The sequence below is a fragment of the Gordionus sp. m RMFG-2023 genome, chromosome 3 (genome assembly GCF_954871325.1).
Source record: "Gordionus sp. m RMFG-2023 chromosome 3, tfGorSpeb1-WG-v2, whole genome shotgun sequence".
Lineage (NCBI taxonomy): Eukaryota > Metazoa > Nematomorpha > Gordioida > Chordodea > Parachordodidae > Gordionus > Gordionus sp. m RMFG-2023.
In genome coordinates, this window is record NC_088777.1 from 22,243,961 (window position 1) to 22,265,151 (window position 21,191).

General features: G+C 25.8%; 1 protein-coding gene across 10 annotated transcripts in view; it reads left to right on the forward strand.

The window, feature by feature from the left end:
• The first annotated feature begins 3,159 nt into the window (after positions 1 to 3,159).
• The window catches only part of LOC135926198 (MMS19 nucleotide excision repair protein homolog), a 36,942-nt gene continuing 18,910 nt past the window's right edge, over positions 3,160 to 21,191 (forward strand). For 4 of the 10 annotated variants that reach the window (XM_065461961.1, XM_065461959.1, XM_065461958.1 and 1 more), the window contains exons 1-19: positions 3,160 to 3,261; positions 3,302 to 3,350; positions 3,395 to 3,495; positions 3,541 to 3,626; positions 3,668 to 4,007; positions 6,243 to 7,472; positions 7,516 to 7,804; positions 8,406 to 8,518; positions 9,712 to 9,855; positions 9,951 to 10,377; positions 10,590 to 10,683; positions 10,736 to 10,834; positions 10,887 to 11,073; positions 11,957 to 12,252; positions 12,418 to 12,583; positions 12,799 to 12,881; positions 12,987 to 13,169; positions 13,274 to 13,437; positions 13,487 to 13,636. In XM_065461961.1, the coding sequence (XP_065318033.1) occupies positions 3,183 to 3,261; positions 3,302 to 3,350; positions 3,395 to 3,495; positions 3,541 to 3,626; positions 3,668 to 4,007; positions 6,243 to 7,472; positions 7,516 to 7,804; positions 8,406 to 8,518; positions 9,712 to 9,855; positions 9,951 to 10,377; positions 10,590 to 10,683; positions 10,736 to 10,834; positions 10,887 to 11,073; positions 11,957 to 12,252; positions 12,418 to 12,583; positions 12,799 to 12,881; positions 12,987 to 13,169; positions 13,274 to 13,437; positions 13,487 to 13,520 (4,164 nt within the window). In that variant the 5' untranslated portion in view covers positions 3,160 to 3,182 and the 3' untranslated portion in view covers positions 13,521 to 13,636. Of the gene's footprint in view, positions 3,262 to 3,301; positions 3,351 to 3,394; positions 3,496 to 3,540; positions 3,627 to 3,667; positions 4,008 to 6,242; positions 7,473 to 7,515; positions 7,805 to 8,405; positions 8,519 to 9,711; positions 9,856 to 9,950; positions 10,378 to 10,589; positions 10,684 to 10,735; positions 10,835 to 10,886; positions 11,074 to 11,956; positions 12,253 to 12,417; positions 12,584 to 12,798; positions 12,890 to 12,986; positions 13,170 to 13,273; positions 13,438 to 13,486; positions 13,943 to 21,191 lie in introns of those variants that run through there. The other 6 variants (XM_065461960.1, XM_065461962.1, XM_065461957.1 and 3 more) reach the window with 6 other exon arrangements.

Genomic DNA, 21,191 nt, shown 5'->3' on the forward strand with positions numbered 1-21,191 from the left:
ATCCTAAGTGGGTACAATGGATATTGAATATGGAATGGATTATTGATTATTTTCAAAGTTGAATATAAAGAACTAGTTTTATTGATAAGTGATTGTAGTACTAGTATTTTTTATTATGTTTATTTCTAGGTTCTCACAAATGCTAAATAAAAGTAAAATTAACATAGTGAACATAACTCGCCCATGATCAAGTTTATATTTAATTAGGCATGAGCTTTTTAACTCTCCTCTTAGTTCCCATGGAATGAACTTTTAAAAAACTTTGCCTCTTGATGATAAAATAATAGTGAATATGCAAAATGATCCTATCATTCAGATAGTCCCAATAGGTAGTGTATTTTAACGTTATATTTATATTTTTTAAATTAATTTCGATGAAATATCTGCAGTAAATATTATTATAATAATTTATTGATCAATAATACTATCTTACAGAATAATATATTCAAAACTACAAAATTTTCAATCTGGTTAAATTTGCTTATATTTTAAAAATAAGTATATAATTAATTTAGGAACTTTACCATGCTATTTTACAAATAAGAAAGAATGCTGATTGTGAATTTAGAAAGATATTTAATGGTTCAAAAAAGGAGTATTCATATGATATGATAATAAACATGCCAAGAATTATATCAAGACAAGCAAGTACATAGGAATAATATTTCCACATAATCAGTTGAGGAGTATTACAGAATTACGATTTTTATACCACTTATGGATACATTTTTAACTTAACTATCCAAACATTACAAAATTTTTTCAAATTTTAGCATGCCTCCTTATTATAATATGTACTAATGAAAAAAACTTTCTCAAATTTACGAAGACTAAAAACATATTTGCGAAATACTACCTCCCAAAGTAGATTAAATGGCTTAGCACTCATAAATATTCATCAGTGAAACAATTAATTAATTATCAAATTCTAAAAGAAAATTAGATCCAACATTATAAATTATTACCACCTTTTATGTATTAATGTGTATATATGTAATTTATTATATTTTATTAAACTAATAAATATACATTTCCTATTTGTTCCAGATTTATTTTTCGATATAATCATTTAACCAATTTCGTATATTTTGTTCCTTTTTAGGTATACATTTATGTTTTTCTTTTATTTATTTTTATATTAATCTGGTTACTAAATTTATTTTATATAGTTTCATCTTTCATGCAATGGTATTAAGTTTCTTACAACATTATATATTTCTAATAAATTTTTAATAATAATCCTAATTAAAGGGTATAAAACTTAATTCAAGAAAAAACTACCAAATAATGGTAGAATTATAATAGAAAATTTGTTAATTTATATTATGATACTTATCTTTATTTTATGTTGATTAAAGTTTTAAAGTACCCTAAAATAAGTACATATGCCCAATGGCCCCAACAACAGGAGAAGGAAGGTCCGAAGCAACTGCTTCTAAAATTTGAGTGGGGGTACTTTTTAAAATTTTTTATAATTCTTTTATTGTTTTACTACATCGATCCATACCAAGTGACTTCTGGTTTATCGTATCGGGCTCCAACTCGTGATTCCGTTAATAAATATTAAATTAAATAGGAGGGGAGGTAGTGATCTTATTATTACATTTTAATAAATTTTGGTCGAAAGCAAATTAGGTTAGTATCCGAGATTTCTTGTCATAAAATCACTTTTCCAATTTCAAAATATTCCTAAAAATATTAACAAAAAAAATACAGAGGCTTTGATAAATGGACAGATCACATTAGAAAAAGACATGGTGGGATTAATTTTAATGATATAAAGAAAAGCTTTGAAATAGTAGCTTTTAAGAATATTTCTCAAAATTGGACCAATAGCAAAGTAATTATTTTATTAAATATTCATGTTTATACTATTAATAAAGGGTAACTATTCGTTTATTTTACCTTATCGTCTACTTTTAAATTTGTATGCTCCCTAATTTAACAATTTTATATAAATATTTATTTACCATTCCTACTACCTCATGTACTGCCGAAAAGGTCATGAGTAATTTAAATTAATTAAAACAAGACCATGAAAGATCCATTTCTTAATTTTAACCATTTTATCAATGGAAAAAAATTTATTTAAACATTTAAATATTGATGAAACTATAGATTCTTTCGCTTTCACTTCACCTAATTTGTCTAAATTATTAATTTAAAAAAATATTTTTTAAGTATCTATTTTTTTGTCTTTTTATTAATATTATATATTAAAGATCGAAGCAATAAAAATTATTTTTGAAATTTAAAGGTGTCAAAAAATAATTAACCACTTCTTCTAAAGGGGGTGAGCGGGGGGGGGGTATTCAGGGGGGTTGCTTCCATCGTTCAGAAAGTCTAGGGGCCACTGCATATGCCTTTTGATGATGCCGATAATATTAATGAAGAACTGCAATGAGAAATCCGCCTGATTAACTCAACTTCGGAACACGTGCAAAATCTTTATATACCTTATTTACAGAATTAAATATTGAAAATGTTTTATAAATAAAATACACTTGCACTTTCATTCTTTCCTTAATTTGGCGAAATGATTCGCTTAGTAATTTGTTAAAAAAACATTTAATTTATTTTCTTACAATTTTAATTTTACTTACCTTTTTCATTCCTTTTTCTCACAAAATTTTTAAATTTTTTTAAAAATCTTTAATATAAAAACTTCATATTTTTTATAAAACTTACCTATATTTTAATTTGTGTAATAAAGAAGTATTTTAAATTTTGTAAAAAGACGTATTTTAAATTTTGTCTATATTGCTGCTTCTTTTGCTTAAGATTTTGATCCATAAGTTTGGGGTATAGGAGAGGAGAGTATATGTTTCCGTATTTAAAAAAATTATAATATTAGTTAAACTTAGCACGTCTTTGTCAGTAAAATACTAAAAATCACACTTCGAAAAAAAGTGAAAATAAAAATCAGTATTTTTGCAATTAACAAAAAGTTGATTAAGATTTTTTGAACATGTTTTTAAAAAAATTTAAGTTCTTATATACATATTTTTTAAAATTTTGTTGCAAAATGGAATGAAGATATTAAATGACATTTGGTGGTATTGCAAATGACATACTTATTTACAATTATTGAATAACAGTTACATACATTATTGCCATGTCACATTTAACATATATTACATGACAGCTTTTAAATTTACATTTTCATTGTGATAGGATAGGATATGATGCTACCTTTAAATGAATTAATTGACAACTATATATTGGCTGATAAGGCGGATAATGTAAAATTAATTGCTGAAGGTTTGATATTTAGATTTATCTATAAGTTTTATATTAAAAGGAATAAATATTAAAAACTACACCTTAATAAATTTTCTGGAGTATCTTAAGTATGTTATAAATAATTTTAAACAAGTATATATTTATGCCAAAGAAAATACTTAATAAACAACGATGTTCAAGAAAGACTTCGTGCACTAAAAATGATAAATTTGATACTTTTAGAAATAATAAATTCTATTGATGAAACAGAATGTAATTAATTATAGACAAATATGTATATCTTTATAAAATAATCAGGTTTGCATTTATATAGATTCTTTTGCCATAGATTAAAGGATGAATTGGTTATAATACCTCATGTATTATCTACACTTTACCTCATGGTAATTTTAAAACAATAAATTTAATAAAAACAATTTATTAGTTGAATTCCTTTAGTTTAACTAAAGAAATGGTTAGTATTTTTTTAGTTTTATTACTTAATGATGAGGAACATGCAAGAAAACACACTGAAGTTGTTTTAGTATTTGATAATCAATCTCTGAAACAAGCAGATCGGTTTTTGATGTATAAAATTTTTCACACAATTTTAAAAAAATCGCCTGCATCGTGGTATAATCCAGTTGATCCTAAGCCTTCTTATTTTGAGGCAATTAAATTCTTACCAATATATATCGCAATAATTGTTGGTGAAAAAGATCCCAGAAATTTAATTCTTGTCTTTAAAACATCAATATTTGTTTTGGAGAATTTTACAAATTTAGGTAAAGATAATGAAAATTAAATTTATTGTGCAAAGTTAAAATTAGCAGATTAAAATAAAAATTTTAAATTGTGAAAAATAATTTTAAGTAGGTTTTTTTGCAATGATGCAAAAATGCAACATCCATAAATGTTTTTAAATTTCTTAAATAAGATTGATAAAACTTCTCCCATATTTAATTTGAATGATCTATTAAATTATAGCCAAAAGAATGTTGTTTCTGCATATAATTATTATGTCCCCCATAAAATAAAAATAATCTTGTTTTGTACAACATAAATAAATAAGCAGTCATGTCACTGGGGAAGTGTACACATTGGCTTAAAGAGTTGGTTTGATGAATCAGTAGAAATTATTAATTATTTATGGGGAGTAGATAATAATTGCATGGTCATTTTCTTACTCAACAATACATATAAGTATTTTAATTAAACAGTGTTTAATTTTTTTTAAATATTTTCCTCGTAAGGTAAATAATAATAGTAGGCCAATTCAAAATATTTTTGCTGACTCAGTGAGCCAACTATGCGGATATTAAGCCTCCAATATGAAGTGAGTTTTACCACTCAAAACTTGAATAAAATCTAGGCTAAGTCGATTCAGCTTGGCCGTTTAACAACACTAATCATTTTGAAAATATTAGCAAAAAAGGAAGGTCTTTTTGAAAATATTAGTTAAAAAAGGACTAGTGATGCCACTGAATATGAATGATTTTAATTTATAACATGGTGATTATTTGGAAAACAGATACAATAATTTATTTTACGAACACGAATAATAAAAATACGAATGAAGATAATATATTATTTGTATATTTTGTATCTATTATTCGATCGAATTATTCATATAAAATAAAATTATTTTATTATATTCATAGAATATTGGCAATTTTATATTTGGAAAATATATAAAAACTATTCATTCCTATTTTGATAAATATGCCTATGACGGAGAAACGAGCAACCTTACTATTTTGATGCAAAACAGATAAACTTAAAAAGCTCTCAACAATAATTTGGATATCGTTTAATTCGAATTTATTTTTATAATTTGCATAATTAAAATATTTTTATTTATTTCTCAGTAAAATTTGTTCATCTTTTATCTGGAAAGAATAATTTTTACGAGCAATCCCTTTTTTTTAAACTCAAAATTTTTAATCAAATAATATCTTTATTATTCATATGAATATGAATAAATAATTATTCAATTCGTATTAAATTTCAAAGTATTTTTATATTCTTAAACCAAATTTAAAAAATATTTATAAATGGTAAGATACGATTATATAATCAGAAAGAGTGGAAATAATAGGACCTTTTACATCTTATGTGCATCTCTTTTATAGACATAAATATGATTACCAAAACTCACATGTTTCTAAAATAAGAAACAATTCGCCTTTTTCATAAATATTTTTTATAAATAATTAATTTTTAGATATCATCTTAGTACGAATGGCGTCTGAAAATTTTCATTTTTTCATTGTTTACTCTATAAAATATCCTATAAAATTAGTTTTAAAAAAAATCAAACTATTTCTTATTCGTGTATTATTCATTCTTACAAAAACGAATACTAAATTTTTCAATTCTATTTTCTGGGGGCCTATTCTTATGCATATAAAATTGTTAAATTGCAAGAAATATTTTTAAAAAAAATTGTTTAAAAAAACCCATACAAAATTATTTTTTTAAAACTTAAAAGAAATTTCACTCTTATCACTATTATTTTAAATCTATATTATAATATTTGATTTTCAGTTATTAGTATATTAGCATAGTCAAGGTGGGAGATTAGGATAAATAAGGAATTTTCAAAATCTATTGAGCTAGAATGAAGGTATAATTTTTATTTTTTGATTATCTTATATTTTAAAACTAAAAACATTCTAGAGCATAATTGCTAAAATAGAAATCTAACTTTTCTAAATTCTAAATATTTCAAAAATTTGCACATTAAAATTTTGTTTTGATATGTTCTTAGCCTAACTTTACTATTATATCTTTTAATATTTTTTTATGGTCAATTCAAAAATGATATCCATAGTAAAAATATACATTTAACCAATTTACACAAAAAATACGTGTTATCAAATTTTATCCGGACTCTGTCCAAAGGCTAAAAAAATTAGAGCCGGGCAGGATCCGCATATAATATATTTTTGTCCATCTGGGAAACGTTATATTGAGAATCTACATTTTATTGTTTACATTGTCAAACTTGTTTTTTTCAGATAATGTGATCGAAGAAATTTTTGAGATAACGGCTTGCTATTTCCCTATCGATTATAAATCCCATCAACCCATGCGAGAACTATATTCATTAGTTTCTGATAAGGGCTTGAATTTTTTTGACGTTGATCACGTGGAAAAAGATTTCGTTACCTCAGATATGCTTTGCATATCCTTAGGAAATTGTTTAAATTCAAGACCTGAATTTATAGAATACTTGCTACCTCTCGTCATAGAAAAGTCTCAGTCTTTGTTACCTATTGCTCAAAAAGAATCGTATATCTTGTTGACAAAATTACTCCAAAAATGCAGCACTTCGACGGAAGAGGGTAAAATATTTGCGAATGCTTTTAATTCTTATTGCCGTGAGAACCCTGATTTATTAGAAGAATTTCAACGTTTGGTTTTTGGAGCTGAAAATCAATTCGACGATCACTATTGGCCTAATATGGCCGGCAAAAACGATTTAGTAATTAACCTTCCCAATAATGATACGCTGGAAATCAAAGACGCTGGAATTAACGAAAAAACAACCCTAGAAATATGTGCTTCAAATTTAATGAATGCATTATTTAGCTATCATTTTTTTGGAAAAGATTCCGAATTTCTTATACCAATTAATGATTATGATAATTTATTTAAAGAGAAATTTATAAATCCATTTTTGAGTGCTTGCATATATCAACTACACAAACGGCTAAACGAGAGATTATCTTTATTTCAAAAAACTGATACATATGAATCAATTCAGGATTTAAATATATCAAATCTCGATTTTCTTAGTAAAAAATTTATCAAAAATGTCAATGAGTTTGATAATGATATTATATATTATGAGAATGATGATAACATGATAACATCAGGTATTTCGAGATTAACAAAAAAAATTACGAATAATAATAATGCTAACACGTCCATTACTGGCATCTTAAAATTGTTAATAGCTACCGATTTTAGTTACTCTGAGGTTAGTCTCGATTTAGTTTTCCCTGTACAAGAACTGGCTTATATTGATAGTAATAAAAGGAATTCGATTATCATCATTATCTTGGAAAATCTTGCTCAGGCTTTATACCTCACCTCATTTTATATTGTTACAGATAGAGAACACATAAATGACAACACCTTTGTATGTCACCTTAAAGATGATTGCGAGCGAATAAGCGAAGTTTTAGAGATGTTTGCTAATAAATTTACCGACTCCAGTAATATTAATCCGAATCAGCTGCCATGTAAGGTCACACTATATATTAATGATTATTGATTTTTTTTTAGATAAAGACAAACTGATATCATTTACTAAAAATATTTTTGAACAACTCGATAAATGGCTCAATATTATACTAGTGAACGAGGCCGATATTAAAATTAGTTCAATATCTATACTATTTTTCTTACAAATCGGCATGCGTCTAACAAACATTCTCTTAGTAATCAGGCAAAGATATTATAGATATATTACCAATCAATTGGTCGATATGGATTCATTTTTCATCAAGATACTAAGCTCTATCAACCATGTTTTAGAAAATTTATCGGAATCCAGTTTAAACGTAAAATTCAAGTATAAGATCTTAATTTTAAATAATGCACCATAAAAAAATTAGCTAGAGTTGTATACACTATACAATTTATTTTTAAAATATGATTTTATGGTTGACTAATGACCCCCCCCCCCAACTATAACAAAAAGCAAAACAAACGATAAATTTGAAAAAAGTATCGACTAGATAAAAATGAAATTCCTAAATGATAATATAAATAGCAAAATAATATTTTTATTTTTACACAATTTATTCATTTTTAAAGTTTGACGAAAATTAGTAAACCATGTATTTAGTTATACTAGAATCCCCTATAAATTTGTAATTTAATGTTAATTTTATGAAGAAACTTCTACTCTTAATCGTTACTTGTTTAAAATGATCGTTTTGGATTACCAATCTATAAAATTTATTTTTAAGCTAGAAGCCTTCAAAAATCACCATTTTCATTACTCCTCACTTCTCAGACCACTTCAATCAATTAAAAGCTTTTCTATCACCATTTTGCATAAAGTGGCAATTATTGAACTGCTATTAAGTGATTACGAATTTTGTGTTATCATACACTTTTAGTCATGTCTTTTATTTTCTTATATATTTAAATTTTATAATGGCGAAAAGGTTAACATTACATCGCTTATTAATTCTCTGCATATCGAATCAGTATCAATTGACGTATGATTTTTTTTCCAATTTACTTCAAGAACAATTCGCAGCAAAGTCATCTTATATAGGTAACAAAAACTTTGTGTTATTATTTTTTTATAACTGCACCAATATTATATTAAATCTATAACTGATCTGCTCCGATATTGCCCCTTATAAAATATATTAACCTATATTTTTTAAATGATTCGATCCCTATCTCTAGAAACCCTTCAAAGATCCCCCCTAATACATTTTATTGGCGATGAAACTCTTGTCTTTACCCTGGTCATCTTTTACATATTATTAGTTTTTCTTCCTGAAAAATGTTAATAATTATTTATTGTTTATAATCCTTTATTCATCGGGGAAGAGATGGTAGGGGGTCTAGTGGCACCGAATAATATGCCGCAAGAATAATTGAATCCTCAAAATAAAAAATATTTTTCTTTCTTCTTAGCTAATATTTCAAGTTAAATTTATAGATAAAAGTAGTGTTGTTAAACGGCTCGTTTCGAGCCGATTTTTAAGTACGGCTAACTCAATATTTTATCCAGGAAAATATTACGCAAGCCTGAAGATTGTAGACATATATTATCGAAAATCTCGAGGCTTTTACAATATTTTTCTGGCGAAAATATTGAGTTAGTCGTTTTTAAAAATCAGCTCAAAACGAGCCGTTTAACAACACTAGATAAAAGAATTCTGATAACGGTTTCTTTTTTGCTTACGTCATAAGTTGAATTTTTTTTATTAACCGTATAATTAAGAAGGTGCTGTGAATTTTTCTTCTTAATTTACTTTTTTAAGTTTCATAAATCAATTATAAATGACATAAATATTTAAAAAAAATAATATTGAATTTCCTTCCTTTTCAACAATACGGAATTTCAAAACTTACCATCTCAGAAAATGCAAATCTTATTTCGCGAAATTCACAGAGAAAAAATCATTAGACTATTAGTTTAGATAAGCATTTGGATATGATATAAAATTCTATTGAATATTGCTATTAAATAATAACTCGATGACATTTAGAAAATAATGGATACCAATTAATCTATCATTTAAAATAGAATAGGAGGCACATTTTAGAATTATAAAAATGGAGATGTTTTGATTTTTATAAAAAAGTGGAAATATGTGATTAAAACGTTTTTTAAATATAGCTGAAAATTTATATAAATGTAAATATCGGCATTGTATCAGTGGATAAATATCGAATAGGTGAAAAATTATGAATCGATGCAGTCCTAATTTTAATATTATGTTTTCTTTAAAGCTCTCAATTATGATAACTACCTGTTAGTAGAATCTCTTGCAATTTTAGCCAATCCTTTCATTGATATGAATTCATCAGGAAACAAACTAACTATTATACCTAATATCGAAAGACTTATCAGATGTTTATTAAATCAACTAACAGGTTGTAGATATTTAAATGCTAAAATTAATTGTTTAATTTTAATAAATTTTTAAATAATTACATTATAATTGATCAAGCTTTTCATTTTTCATTAGAAAACTCTTCATCCCAAAATATTGCCTTAATTCTTCTTTTTCACATATTTGACCGCTGGAAAACAGAGTTGAACAATAAAAAAAACACCGAAACAATATCTGCAGGCACCTTTTTAAATCATTTAATTTTTTCGACCTTTAATCAAGAACACTTTGAAATAATTTTAAATCATTACATCTCGGTTGTTGATAAGGATTGCAAAAATTTTAACAATTCCGTAATTAAAAATACTTCCACCAACAATGCAGCTGCTCCGGCAGATTTAATCATGGAAAATAAATCAATCGAAAATTTACAACAGGGTATTCATCTTAAAATTATTAAAAGTATAAACGATATCATTGTACATGTAAATCCGCAAACTATCATAAAATCGTTTGAGAATCCTTTTATTGATCCGACTATCATCCACGAATACTCTAAAAAGTGCGAAACCAATTTCAAGCATTTATATCTCTTGGTAATTAGTATAAGGAAGAATATATTAGGGCAGGGTTAAGATAATGGTTTTATATAGTAAAGTATACTGTTGTAAATGAGAATAAAGAAAATGCAAATAATAAAAATCATAGGAAAAAGGGTCTAAAAACTTTGCATATATATAGTTAATTTTATCTATTTTCATTGGTTATTGATAGTATCAGGAAATTTATACAAATAGTGAAATCTTACATAGTCATCCTCAATGGCTACACCCAAAAAATGACGATACTTTTAAATGACTTTGGTCAAGTAATATTTTATTATACAATTTATATGCCAAATTTTATTATATTTTTTACAGGTTAATAATAGGAAGCAATTTTTAGATACATATCATGAGATTTTGCCTTATTTATTCATATACCTGAACCTCACAGAAAATACAACCATGTTTTACAACGTTTATTTTTAAAAACATAGACCTAAAATTATAAAATATATTTTTTTATTAGTTACTATACCAAGAAAAGAATCTTGAAAATCTCGCGTTTTTGATAAATTTTATTAACTGTTTATCAGATATGTTATACGCATTTCTAGCCAATGTCACAGCCGAATTTTCGAATTATAAATTATATATCTTATCTTACAAATGTTTGAGCAGCACAATAAACAATTTGATGATGACATCTCTAAAAGGTACAAATAGTTTGTAATTTTTTCATAGAAAAGAAAGAAAGAATGAATCATATTTTTTATGCTTTTATAACTATTTATCAGAGACCTGCAGGTCCGGTACCGGGTACATGGACTGGCCATGGCCTGAATTTTTAAAAAAAATAATGCCCAGACCGGCTTTTAAAACCAAATATCTTAAAACATCATTGTTGGCTATAAAAATTAAAAAGAAATATTATATTTTAAAAAAATTTGGGCCGGGTCCAGCGTCTACATGTGGATGCAACCCCTCCCCCCTCAAAAACCTATACCTACCCCCCTAAAAATTCCCGCCTATATTCCCACATTTAATTGCACCTTTTTTAAAGTAATTGTACACCTTCATTACTTAAAAAAAGGAACTTATATGATTACTGCCAACTTTCAAAATATTGCGAATGTAAAAGTTATTTTATATAACATGAATTCAATAAAAACTCCCTCATTTACAATTAATGCATTATTATAGTATATTGTTTGGCATGAATATGAGTTGATTGAATTTTTAACCCTTTTAAATTAAATTTAAAATAATAGCACCAGAAATAGTTTTATTTGGAAAATAATGTCTATGATTGTGTGCCATCTATAGATTTAGTTGATGTTTAGCAATATCTTTATATTAGGTCTATAATAATACTATTAATTTTTACAGCAATACATTTAACCTTATTTCATTTAAAAATTTAATCGATAACCCCCCCCCCCCAATTAAATATATCCTATTGGATGCAAACTGTTCCTACCCTTTTCCGCTCATGTAGACGCTGAAACAAAGCCGGGCCAAAAAAATCCGGACCAGGCCATGCAAATAGGACTTCTGCCTCTGATATTTATGAAATAATCAACAATTCTCTATTTTTAGAAAGTTGTGATAACATGTTAATAATTGTTACACCACTTATTGAAAGCATTCTGGCTAGAATACATAAATCAATCACCAACTTAGCCACGGCATTGCCATGTTCTTGTCATGTGATCGATTATAAAAATTCTCACATTAATAATTACACCATTTTGAAACTTGACCACATCGATAATATGAAACTCATCAATGAACACATTTTTTACCTCTACGGTAATATAATTAAATCATGTTTAACTGTTAGAATCAAGGAACCCTTTCATTATGCCACTCTATATGACACTATTATGGAAAATGTACATTTAAAAAATTATACTAAAATTAATTTGAATTTTATATAGCATTAAAAAAATTGAGTTAGTTTTATTGAAGTACTTAATATCAAATTTTATAGAACTGTATAGCCTTAAAAAAATTATAATTTAATTATTTTATGAAATTTCGTTTTCATAACCCATTAGTTAATGACATTCTTGAAATGCCCAGTTCATAGTATATATATCAGCAACTATACCTTGCCTGCTCTATTCGATACTAATGATGAAAAAGGTAAATATTCTTTATGGAAACAAAAACTATTCGTCTACATGTCGCCTAAGATTTTGTCGTTGTATAAAGAATATAAAGGTACCTAATATAATATCTAAAAGATTATTAACAAGTATACACTGGTGGGGTATGAGGTCAAATTTTGCTCAAATTAGGAAATTGAAATGTTAAGATTAATTTGGTATCAAATATTGTTAAATTATTAAGTCGCCCACATCGCGAAGATTTAAAATAGACAAATATTTATCATTTACAAGATTTATAAAATACCTAATTATTTAATTTTATTACAGTATTACGGCACAGTTATTGTTTAGCTTTATCACTAATGATTCAAGATTTACCTCTTCAAATAATTTTATCCGAAATGACTAAAGTTTTTATGTATTTATTTTATAATGAATTAACTTTTTTTTTTAAAAAATACATAATCTATAAAAATTTTTAATGCACCCTATTTTCAAACAAAAATGAATCCTAGTTTTTCCCAATCTTAGTCGAAACTTTAAACAACAAAAGCGGCAATATGAGTAATCATCTTATCTTATTGAGAATAATATTGAAAATTATTACACATTGGCCCAATTCCATACCATCCAATTATCTCTCGAACCTTATTGACTTATGCTGTTACCCAGAGATTCAACAAAATCATATAAATATGGTAATGGTAACCAACCATGATCAATATTTTATAAAACATTATATTTAGATTTGTAATTAATTAAAAGCATATATTTATTTTTACCAACCTTTTATATTTAAAAGGAAACAAAAATTATTCGAATAAAAATCTTATCCGCTACTATCCAGCACTTTGAGCCAAGTATAATATCGCCTTATAAAGCACAAATTTTGACATTTCTCAAAACGAAATTGGATGATCCAAAACGTTTGATAAGAAAAGAAACATCGAAAGCCACAAGTTCTTGGTACATAATATTTTATTATCTTTTTACAAACTATATCTATATTTTGAAGTTATTTATTGGAAATCAACAAGCGTCCAAATTAATCAAGTGACTAACCATTCAATCATTTTCTCGACATTTTTCTATAAGCCATACTTATATCTCGTTTCCCTTCCACGTATAAATCTTGGTACAGGTTTTGAGGAATAAGTCTGAAGAGGTAAATTATGGTTCCGAGAGTGAATAATATAAACATTACGATGCATATAACATATAGGATAATCATGAGGAGTTGTTCAACATCTGATTCATTATATAAAAATTGATATGACATTCAATAAAGAACTGTTAAAAATCATATTTATATATCTACCAAAAATTTTCAACATAGGCCATTAAGATTATGATAAAACCAATTGTATGTGAGGTGTCCCGGTTTCAATTTTATATATATTCTTTACAATTAAAGTTTTTATGTGAAAATTTGTTAAAAAAATTAAATTTTTATAATATTGTTTTCGTAGAATTTTAGGTTTTTTCACACTTTTTAAATAGAAAAACAAACTACATGATTTTATAAAAAATTAAAAGGATTTTATAAATTTAAAAGAAATGAAAGCAAATATTCGCTTAGAAATGGTCAATTAAATATCAAAATTTTACTCATCAAGCTTTGGAGAAAAAATTATTAAGAAAGAAATGCGTATAGAATATTGGACTAATTATTTTTTATACTTAATATTTAGAGCTTAAAAGAAATTTTACAAAATTAACCATAAGTTATAATTTAATTATCCTCTTATTTTTTTTTATCTTTAAATAAAATAAATAACTATTTTATAAAGTTTAATTAGTTAAAAATAAAAATAATTTAGAAATGGAAATATATTAGTTTTAAATTAGTGTTTATCAAAACCTAGTGTTGTTAAATGGTTGGTTTTATATGATCTCCACCCTGGATTGTGGTCGGGAAAATAAAATGGGTTGATCTAATCAAATCTTTTAACCCAAGCACCCATTCGAGTTCTAATTTTGTATTGTATTTTATATAGAATAAACAATAATTAATGTGGAATTCTTGCACCCTTCAAGCCAGTCAAACCAGGCTCGGACCTAAGAATTTAAAAATATTTTAAATCTGGCCAGGCTCAGGCTTAATTTTTTTTTAAATATCTCTCCTTGCAAATAAATTGATAATAAGAATTTGTCTGTGTGTGATAAGGATAAATTAATTAGTGATTTTAATTTAGTTATCTTAAAAACGTGTATTTTATATTTTTTAATTAATAGATTCTGGTTGGGCAAATATAATTACTTTTGGTCTTTATCCAATATCTTAACTTCCTTCGGTAAGCTTGCGTTAACTTTTTATAAAGATTTAAGATTCTCATTTGCAAGCTCTCTGGCAATCCGAGAAGGTTTCGTCTTAAGACAGATAATCATAGCGATCCTTAAAGCTAACTACATAAGCTTCAACGGCAGTCTTCTTTCCAAGGACCTTTCCTAGACTTACTCCTCCTTCCTTATTTCTTTTACGTTTTATGCTATATTCCTTCCTTATTTACTAGATTAACCTGTTTTTTATATAGTTACTATTAATTATTATAGATTTAATTCTATTAATTATATTTTGTACAATGCCCTTTTGTCCGGGATTCGATAGATAACTTTAAACTTAAAATGTAAATATCAAGGATGTGCTTGCAGAAATTGTTATCTCTTCAAATTCTCCAACATGACCATTTATTTTCTCATCAAAAAAAGTATGAATTTAAAACTTTAATCAAGCAATATACCTAGAAAGTAAATATATATTTGTCTTGGGTAAAAAATCCCTCTTTGCTCTCATTCGACTTATTAGAACCAAATTGACGGTAAGGCAGAATTTTGACATAAGAAACTTAAAATAGATTTTCGCGATAAATATGTAGAGATTTGTATATATTATTTTATATAAACATGCATAATCAAATAAAGATATATAAATTCGCAATTGACAAAAATTTACCAATTTTGTCTAGATTAATCCAGCTTTTTTTATCCTTTTATTCACATAAAATCCCCCAAACTCACTTTTAGAATATGGCAGGTCTATATAGCACATAACTAAATTTAAATAATTTTTCATATGGCCCTACCCCATATGCGACCTATTAACCTTAACTTTATTCTTGTCCTAAATATACTTTTCTATTATGTCGTGCTTAACACATACACAAACAAGACATTCGCCTATGCAAATTTCTTGTCAAGATAAGATTTACTTTTCTATCCTAGCTTTAATATACAGCTAACGCTGTTAAGCAATTTGGTAACAGACCTTAGTCTGAACTAGTTTTGGATAAAAACTAATAAATACTTATGGGCGCTTCTCTGAATATATAAGTATCTTTAAGATTTTACCAAGCATAGGGAATTTTTATTTGTTGCATAGCTCTAAGCTAACCGCTGCTCAGCAGCCCTAAGCAGGGGTTCGAACCGAACCGCAAAACCTGAACGAACCTTTATGATTTTCTGAACCTTAACCGAACTGTTATGAAGAAAATATTAAAAGAGCGAACCGAACCGTTATAAATATTTTTGGTTCAAAACGGTTTTAAAAATAATTAATTTTAAATTATTAACCTAAATTTAAAATTTTAGTTTTCTTTGGGGGCATTTTTTAAATTGGTGAATTCTTTTCAAATTAAATATTTCCATATTATCAACATTATATATCAAATTAAATATTTTTATATTATCAACATTATATATCAAATTTTTTCTTTAAATACTTAATTTATAAGAGATTAGACAATTATCTGTTAATTAGATAAGATATCTTAAAATCAGACATAATTATTCTTGGCTAAATTAAATTTTTTATCTCATTATAAAAACTTGGATCATAGAATTTAAATGACAATAAATAAAATAGTCAGCAATATTTTAATGATATAATAATTTTTTATTTATAATCATTGTTTTTTTAAATTCAGAATTTTAATATTATAAATTATTTATTATTATAATATGTTAGTTAGCATTTACCATTATCATATATGCAAAATAAAAAAATATGATTAAAGAATGGCATTTGTAATGAATATTTTTCTAAATCTGTATTTTTAAATAATAAAAATCTTACTATAAATCGTTTAAATAAGTTAATTAACATTGCATTAAATTATTTTTATACTTTTATTTATTTATTAATGTGTTTTATATTTAAATAAACTTACAGTGAATTAAAAATAGGAATTACATTTTGATGTTAAACTAAATATAAATACTATAGCTTAACTTAAATTACCTATTCTGTCATATTATATTAACATCTAACAGAAATAAAGTACTGACCAATTTTTATATAATATTGTTTTACAATAATTTCTTATTAATTGATATATTCAAAAAAAGTTTATCTTAGTTTATATAGAATATATCAGAGTGGGTAATTTGAATTAAACTATACTAGTTATATTTAGTTTAACATCAAAATGTAATTCCTATTTTTAAATGTAAGTCTATTTAATATAAAACACATAATTAAAAGTATAAAACAATTTAATGCAATGTTAGTTAACTTATTTAAACTGAAGATTTATAGTAAGATTTTTATTATTTAAAAATACAGATTTAGAAAAATATTCATTACAAATGCCATTCTTTAATCATATTTTTTTTTATTTTGCATATATGATAATGGTAAATACTAACTAACATATTATTTTAATAATAAATATTAGAATTCTGAATTTAAAAAAAAATATGATTTTTATAAATAAAAAATTATTATATCATTAAAATATTTATTGCTGACCATTTTATTTATTGTCATTTAAATTCTATAATCCAAGTTATTTAAAAAAATAAAATTGAAGGTAAAATTGTTTCTATTAAGCTTTTTTATTTATTCTATTTATATAATAAAAGATTTTCATCTATCATCATATAGCTTTTTAGTTATAAATGGTTCGGGAAAAGTCAAATCCTGTGTGTTCCTATTTTAAATTAGATATCATAAAAAATCAAACTATTTGTAAAATAGAAGATTGTGGTAAGGTCTTAACTGGGGACCATGCTGCAAATCTTGAACGATATATAGAAAGATTCCACAATAGGGAATTCAAGTTATTAAGAAAAAAGAAAGAAAATTTGACTATTAAAAAAATTCAAATAACGAAAACTGCAAACCAGTATAATACAATCCAAGATGCTTTTAAGTCCAACACTACTACAATACAAATCAATATAAATAAAGAAACTTTAATCCGCTCCTGCACCGAGCTAATAACAGTTCACGGTAGGCCAATAAAATCAATTGACGACAAAGCATTTCGAAATATTATAGATCCAATAATTATAGGATTGGGTGGAAATTTAACTATCAATTTGGAAAAAAAGATTTTTCTCTAAAATTAATATATACATGGTTAATGATGAATTTTTTTTAAAATTAAATTTATAAAAACCGGAACAAACCGAAAAGAACCGTTATAAATTATAAACCGAACCGAACCGATATGATTTTTTTTTAAAAAACCGAAATGGAACAAAACCTTTATAAAATTTTAAACTAAAAATCGGAACGAACCGAACCGTTATACTAAACGGTTCGAAACCCTGGCCCTAAGTGTCTATTAGATTTTACCGAATCTAGTCAATATGGTATCTAAGAAAATTAAGTATTTCTCATATGCAAAGATTAACCCTAGCCCACATCAGGCCTTGCTATGAACCGCGTAGAAATACATTTGTCAATATCCCTAGTATACCAAAATGTGAAAATTTTTATATAAAATTTATGGAAAAACAGTTTACAACGGCTACGCATTATCATTGATTAAATATTATTTTAGAGAAGAATGAAACATATGTGGAAGAAATTAATAAATTTTTTTTAAACTTTCCCCTTTTTCTAATTTAAAAAAATATTAAAATTTGGATATTTCTGTCCGGGTTTATTTTGCCCGATGTCATTTTGTTCGGGTACTTTTGTCCAAGACCTTCTGACCGATTTAAGCCTATATCAGAGATGCGCAATGGAAGGGTTTTTAACAATATTTAAATATTTGTAACCATCTCGCCCATCCGTGTTTTTTTTAAATTCAGCCACTCGCCCGCCCATTTAAAATCATGTTTAAAAATTATTTGATTGTTAGCTCTTTATTTTAATATATTATAAAATAGGTAATAATATGAAATTTTTATAAATATTAGCTAGTTTTGCTTACTCCTATATTTTAGAATATTTTAACCCGGTGTCCATTCTTAGAGATATTTAACCCGTTCGCTCATGCTAGGGTTCCTGAATTATTTTGTTAAACGACCTCGATTTGAGTCAATTTTTAAAAACGGCTTACTCAATATTTTAACCAGAAAAAGATTGCCAAGTCCCAAGATTTTGCTTAGATGAATTCGAGCCGTTTAACAACACTATTTTTAAAAGATACCTAAAATAAAATTTTTCCTTGTCACCCACAGATAAATGATAATTATCAAATTATTTTCCCGGCCCGATTTTTAAATAGTTTAGGGTTCGGCCAGATCCCAAATATTTAAAAATTTTAGATCAGAGTCGGATTAGGCTTGCAGGCCTACAAGATTCCCTCAAAATTCAATTTTTGCTTTTCAATTTGCTTATATTTCATAAAAAAATTCGATAACGATATAAATGAACAAAAATATAACACATCAGAAACAGAACAATAAAATATACTTTAAAGTGGGTGCTCGGTTCGAAAGATTGGGTCAATGTGTCTAGTTCATACCAAAAATCATGCTAATTTATAACCAAGCAATTTAACAACACTCTAAAACCCCACTAAAGAATTTACATTTTCTTGAGTATAAATGAAGGGTTAATATAAGAAGTTTAAAGAACGACAATTTTTATTAGCACAAAGTATATTAGAAGAAAATTTAAAGAAAATGATTTTATTCGTTAATCAAATTCTAAACAGTACATGATTTAAATTTAAGATACTGTAATTACACCACTGTTACGATAAAAATTTTATTAAATAAAGTGAGAGAGAAATTTTGCCAATACCGAATATTGATGCCACAATGGGCTGAGTTTTTATTTCGCAATTTGTTTTGGTATCGGTTAGAAAACAGACATCTTGCATTTTCCATAATAAATGTTTCATTATATCGCACACGCTACATTTGGATAGTTTCCAAGCCCTCATAAGGTAAGCTCCTTGACTTTAGTATTCAAATACATTTACATTAACCAAATTTTCTCAGACAATGATATATTAGAGATACTTTAAAATTTATTAATTTGATTATAAGTGGAGATACTTGATTTCAGATATCCTTACCGATTCCGATAGATATTCCTATCAGAGCCTTCATAGGGACCGGGATGAGTCTTTTTTATATTATTTTCTAGCATTACTTGGCCAGGCCTGGGTTTTTGAAAAATTTAATGGGCTTACTTAAAAAAATTTTATTTAAATTTAGCATATTTAAATAGTTGCTAACTTAAAAAATATTGCTTTCTTCTAATAATGATAATTTTTAGATTGTAAACAAAATGATTGCCTAAATAATTTTCATTAAATACAATAAATTAAATTAAATATTTGGATATGAGCTTGGGAAATTTTATGAAACTTATAGACTATGCCTGGGCTTGGGAATTTTATCCATTATTAAATATAGGCGGGACCTGGGCATAAATCTTTTTAACATAGGGCCTGGTCCTAAAAATTTTTTATGTCGAGTCTAGGTCGGGCCTGATCAGAAAATTAAGCCAATGAAGGTCTCTGATTACATCTTTTTCAAATGTTATACGATCCGATTTCGAACTGTCAATTATTTTTTTGAGAACTCAACTTACATTTTTGATGTTTTTTATTTTTTTAGAACTCAACTTACATTTTTTGATGTTTTTAAAAAAAATATATATATAATTTACAGAGTTGTTAAAAGATACTTTTTAAATGGATCTAGATACTGATACAGATACAGCTTCTAAAAAGTTATCTTGATACAGATACAATTTAAAATGTATCTATATACAGATACATTTTTTATTATATTAGGATTCTATTGTGAAAATTCATGAAATGATCTAAAAAATTTATTGACTCGATATCACATTTATTTAAGATATTAATATAATATATGATTAATATAAATAATTATTATATATCATTAATATAATATATGATTAAATGATTATAAATAATTATTAGATTTCAGTAACAACCACTGTCTGTCGGCGAATTATATTCTTTTGTGGAGTTAATGTTTTGATCATTTTTATAAATGAAGAATTTTCAACAATTAAAAATGGCTGAATGCTATCTATAATAAAATCAGTTATTAAATCATCTAAAGTGGTTTGGGTTAAAGTCTGAGGTCTCTTGGAAAAAAAATCAATGGACGATGAGCCTAGTCTAATATTTTCTTTAATAGATTTTTTTCTCCTTCCCCTTTTTTATTTGAATTAAGAGTGTTTGATATTATCTTAAAATTAAAATTGTAAACATTTATTTAGTATCTATACCCTTAAATGTTGCAAGTTGAGGTAATGCTAACTGAAATTTGCATATTTTTTGGTAGACATGGCAAACATTTTACTAACAGAGATTTGTTTTTCTTTATTTTGAGATATTCTTTTAAAATATGGTCTATAAATTGGCCATGGAAGAATGTCGTCATTTTCGTCATCAATATTAATCTTAAAAATTTATATAATAATTAATATAATAGAATAGAATAAAATACCAATTCCATTGCAATTAAAAATAGCAAATTCCTTGGGATGGATTGTAATA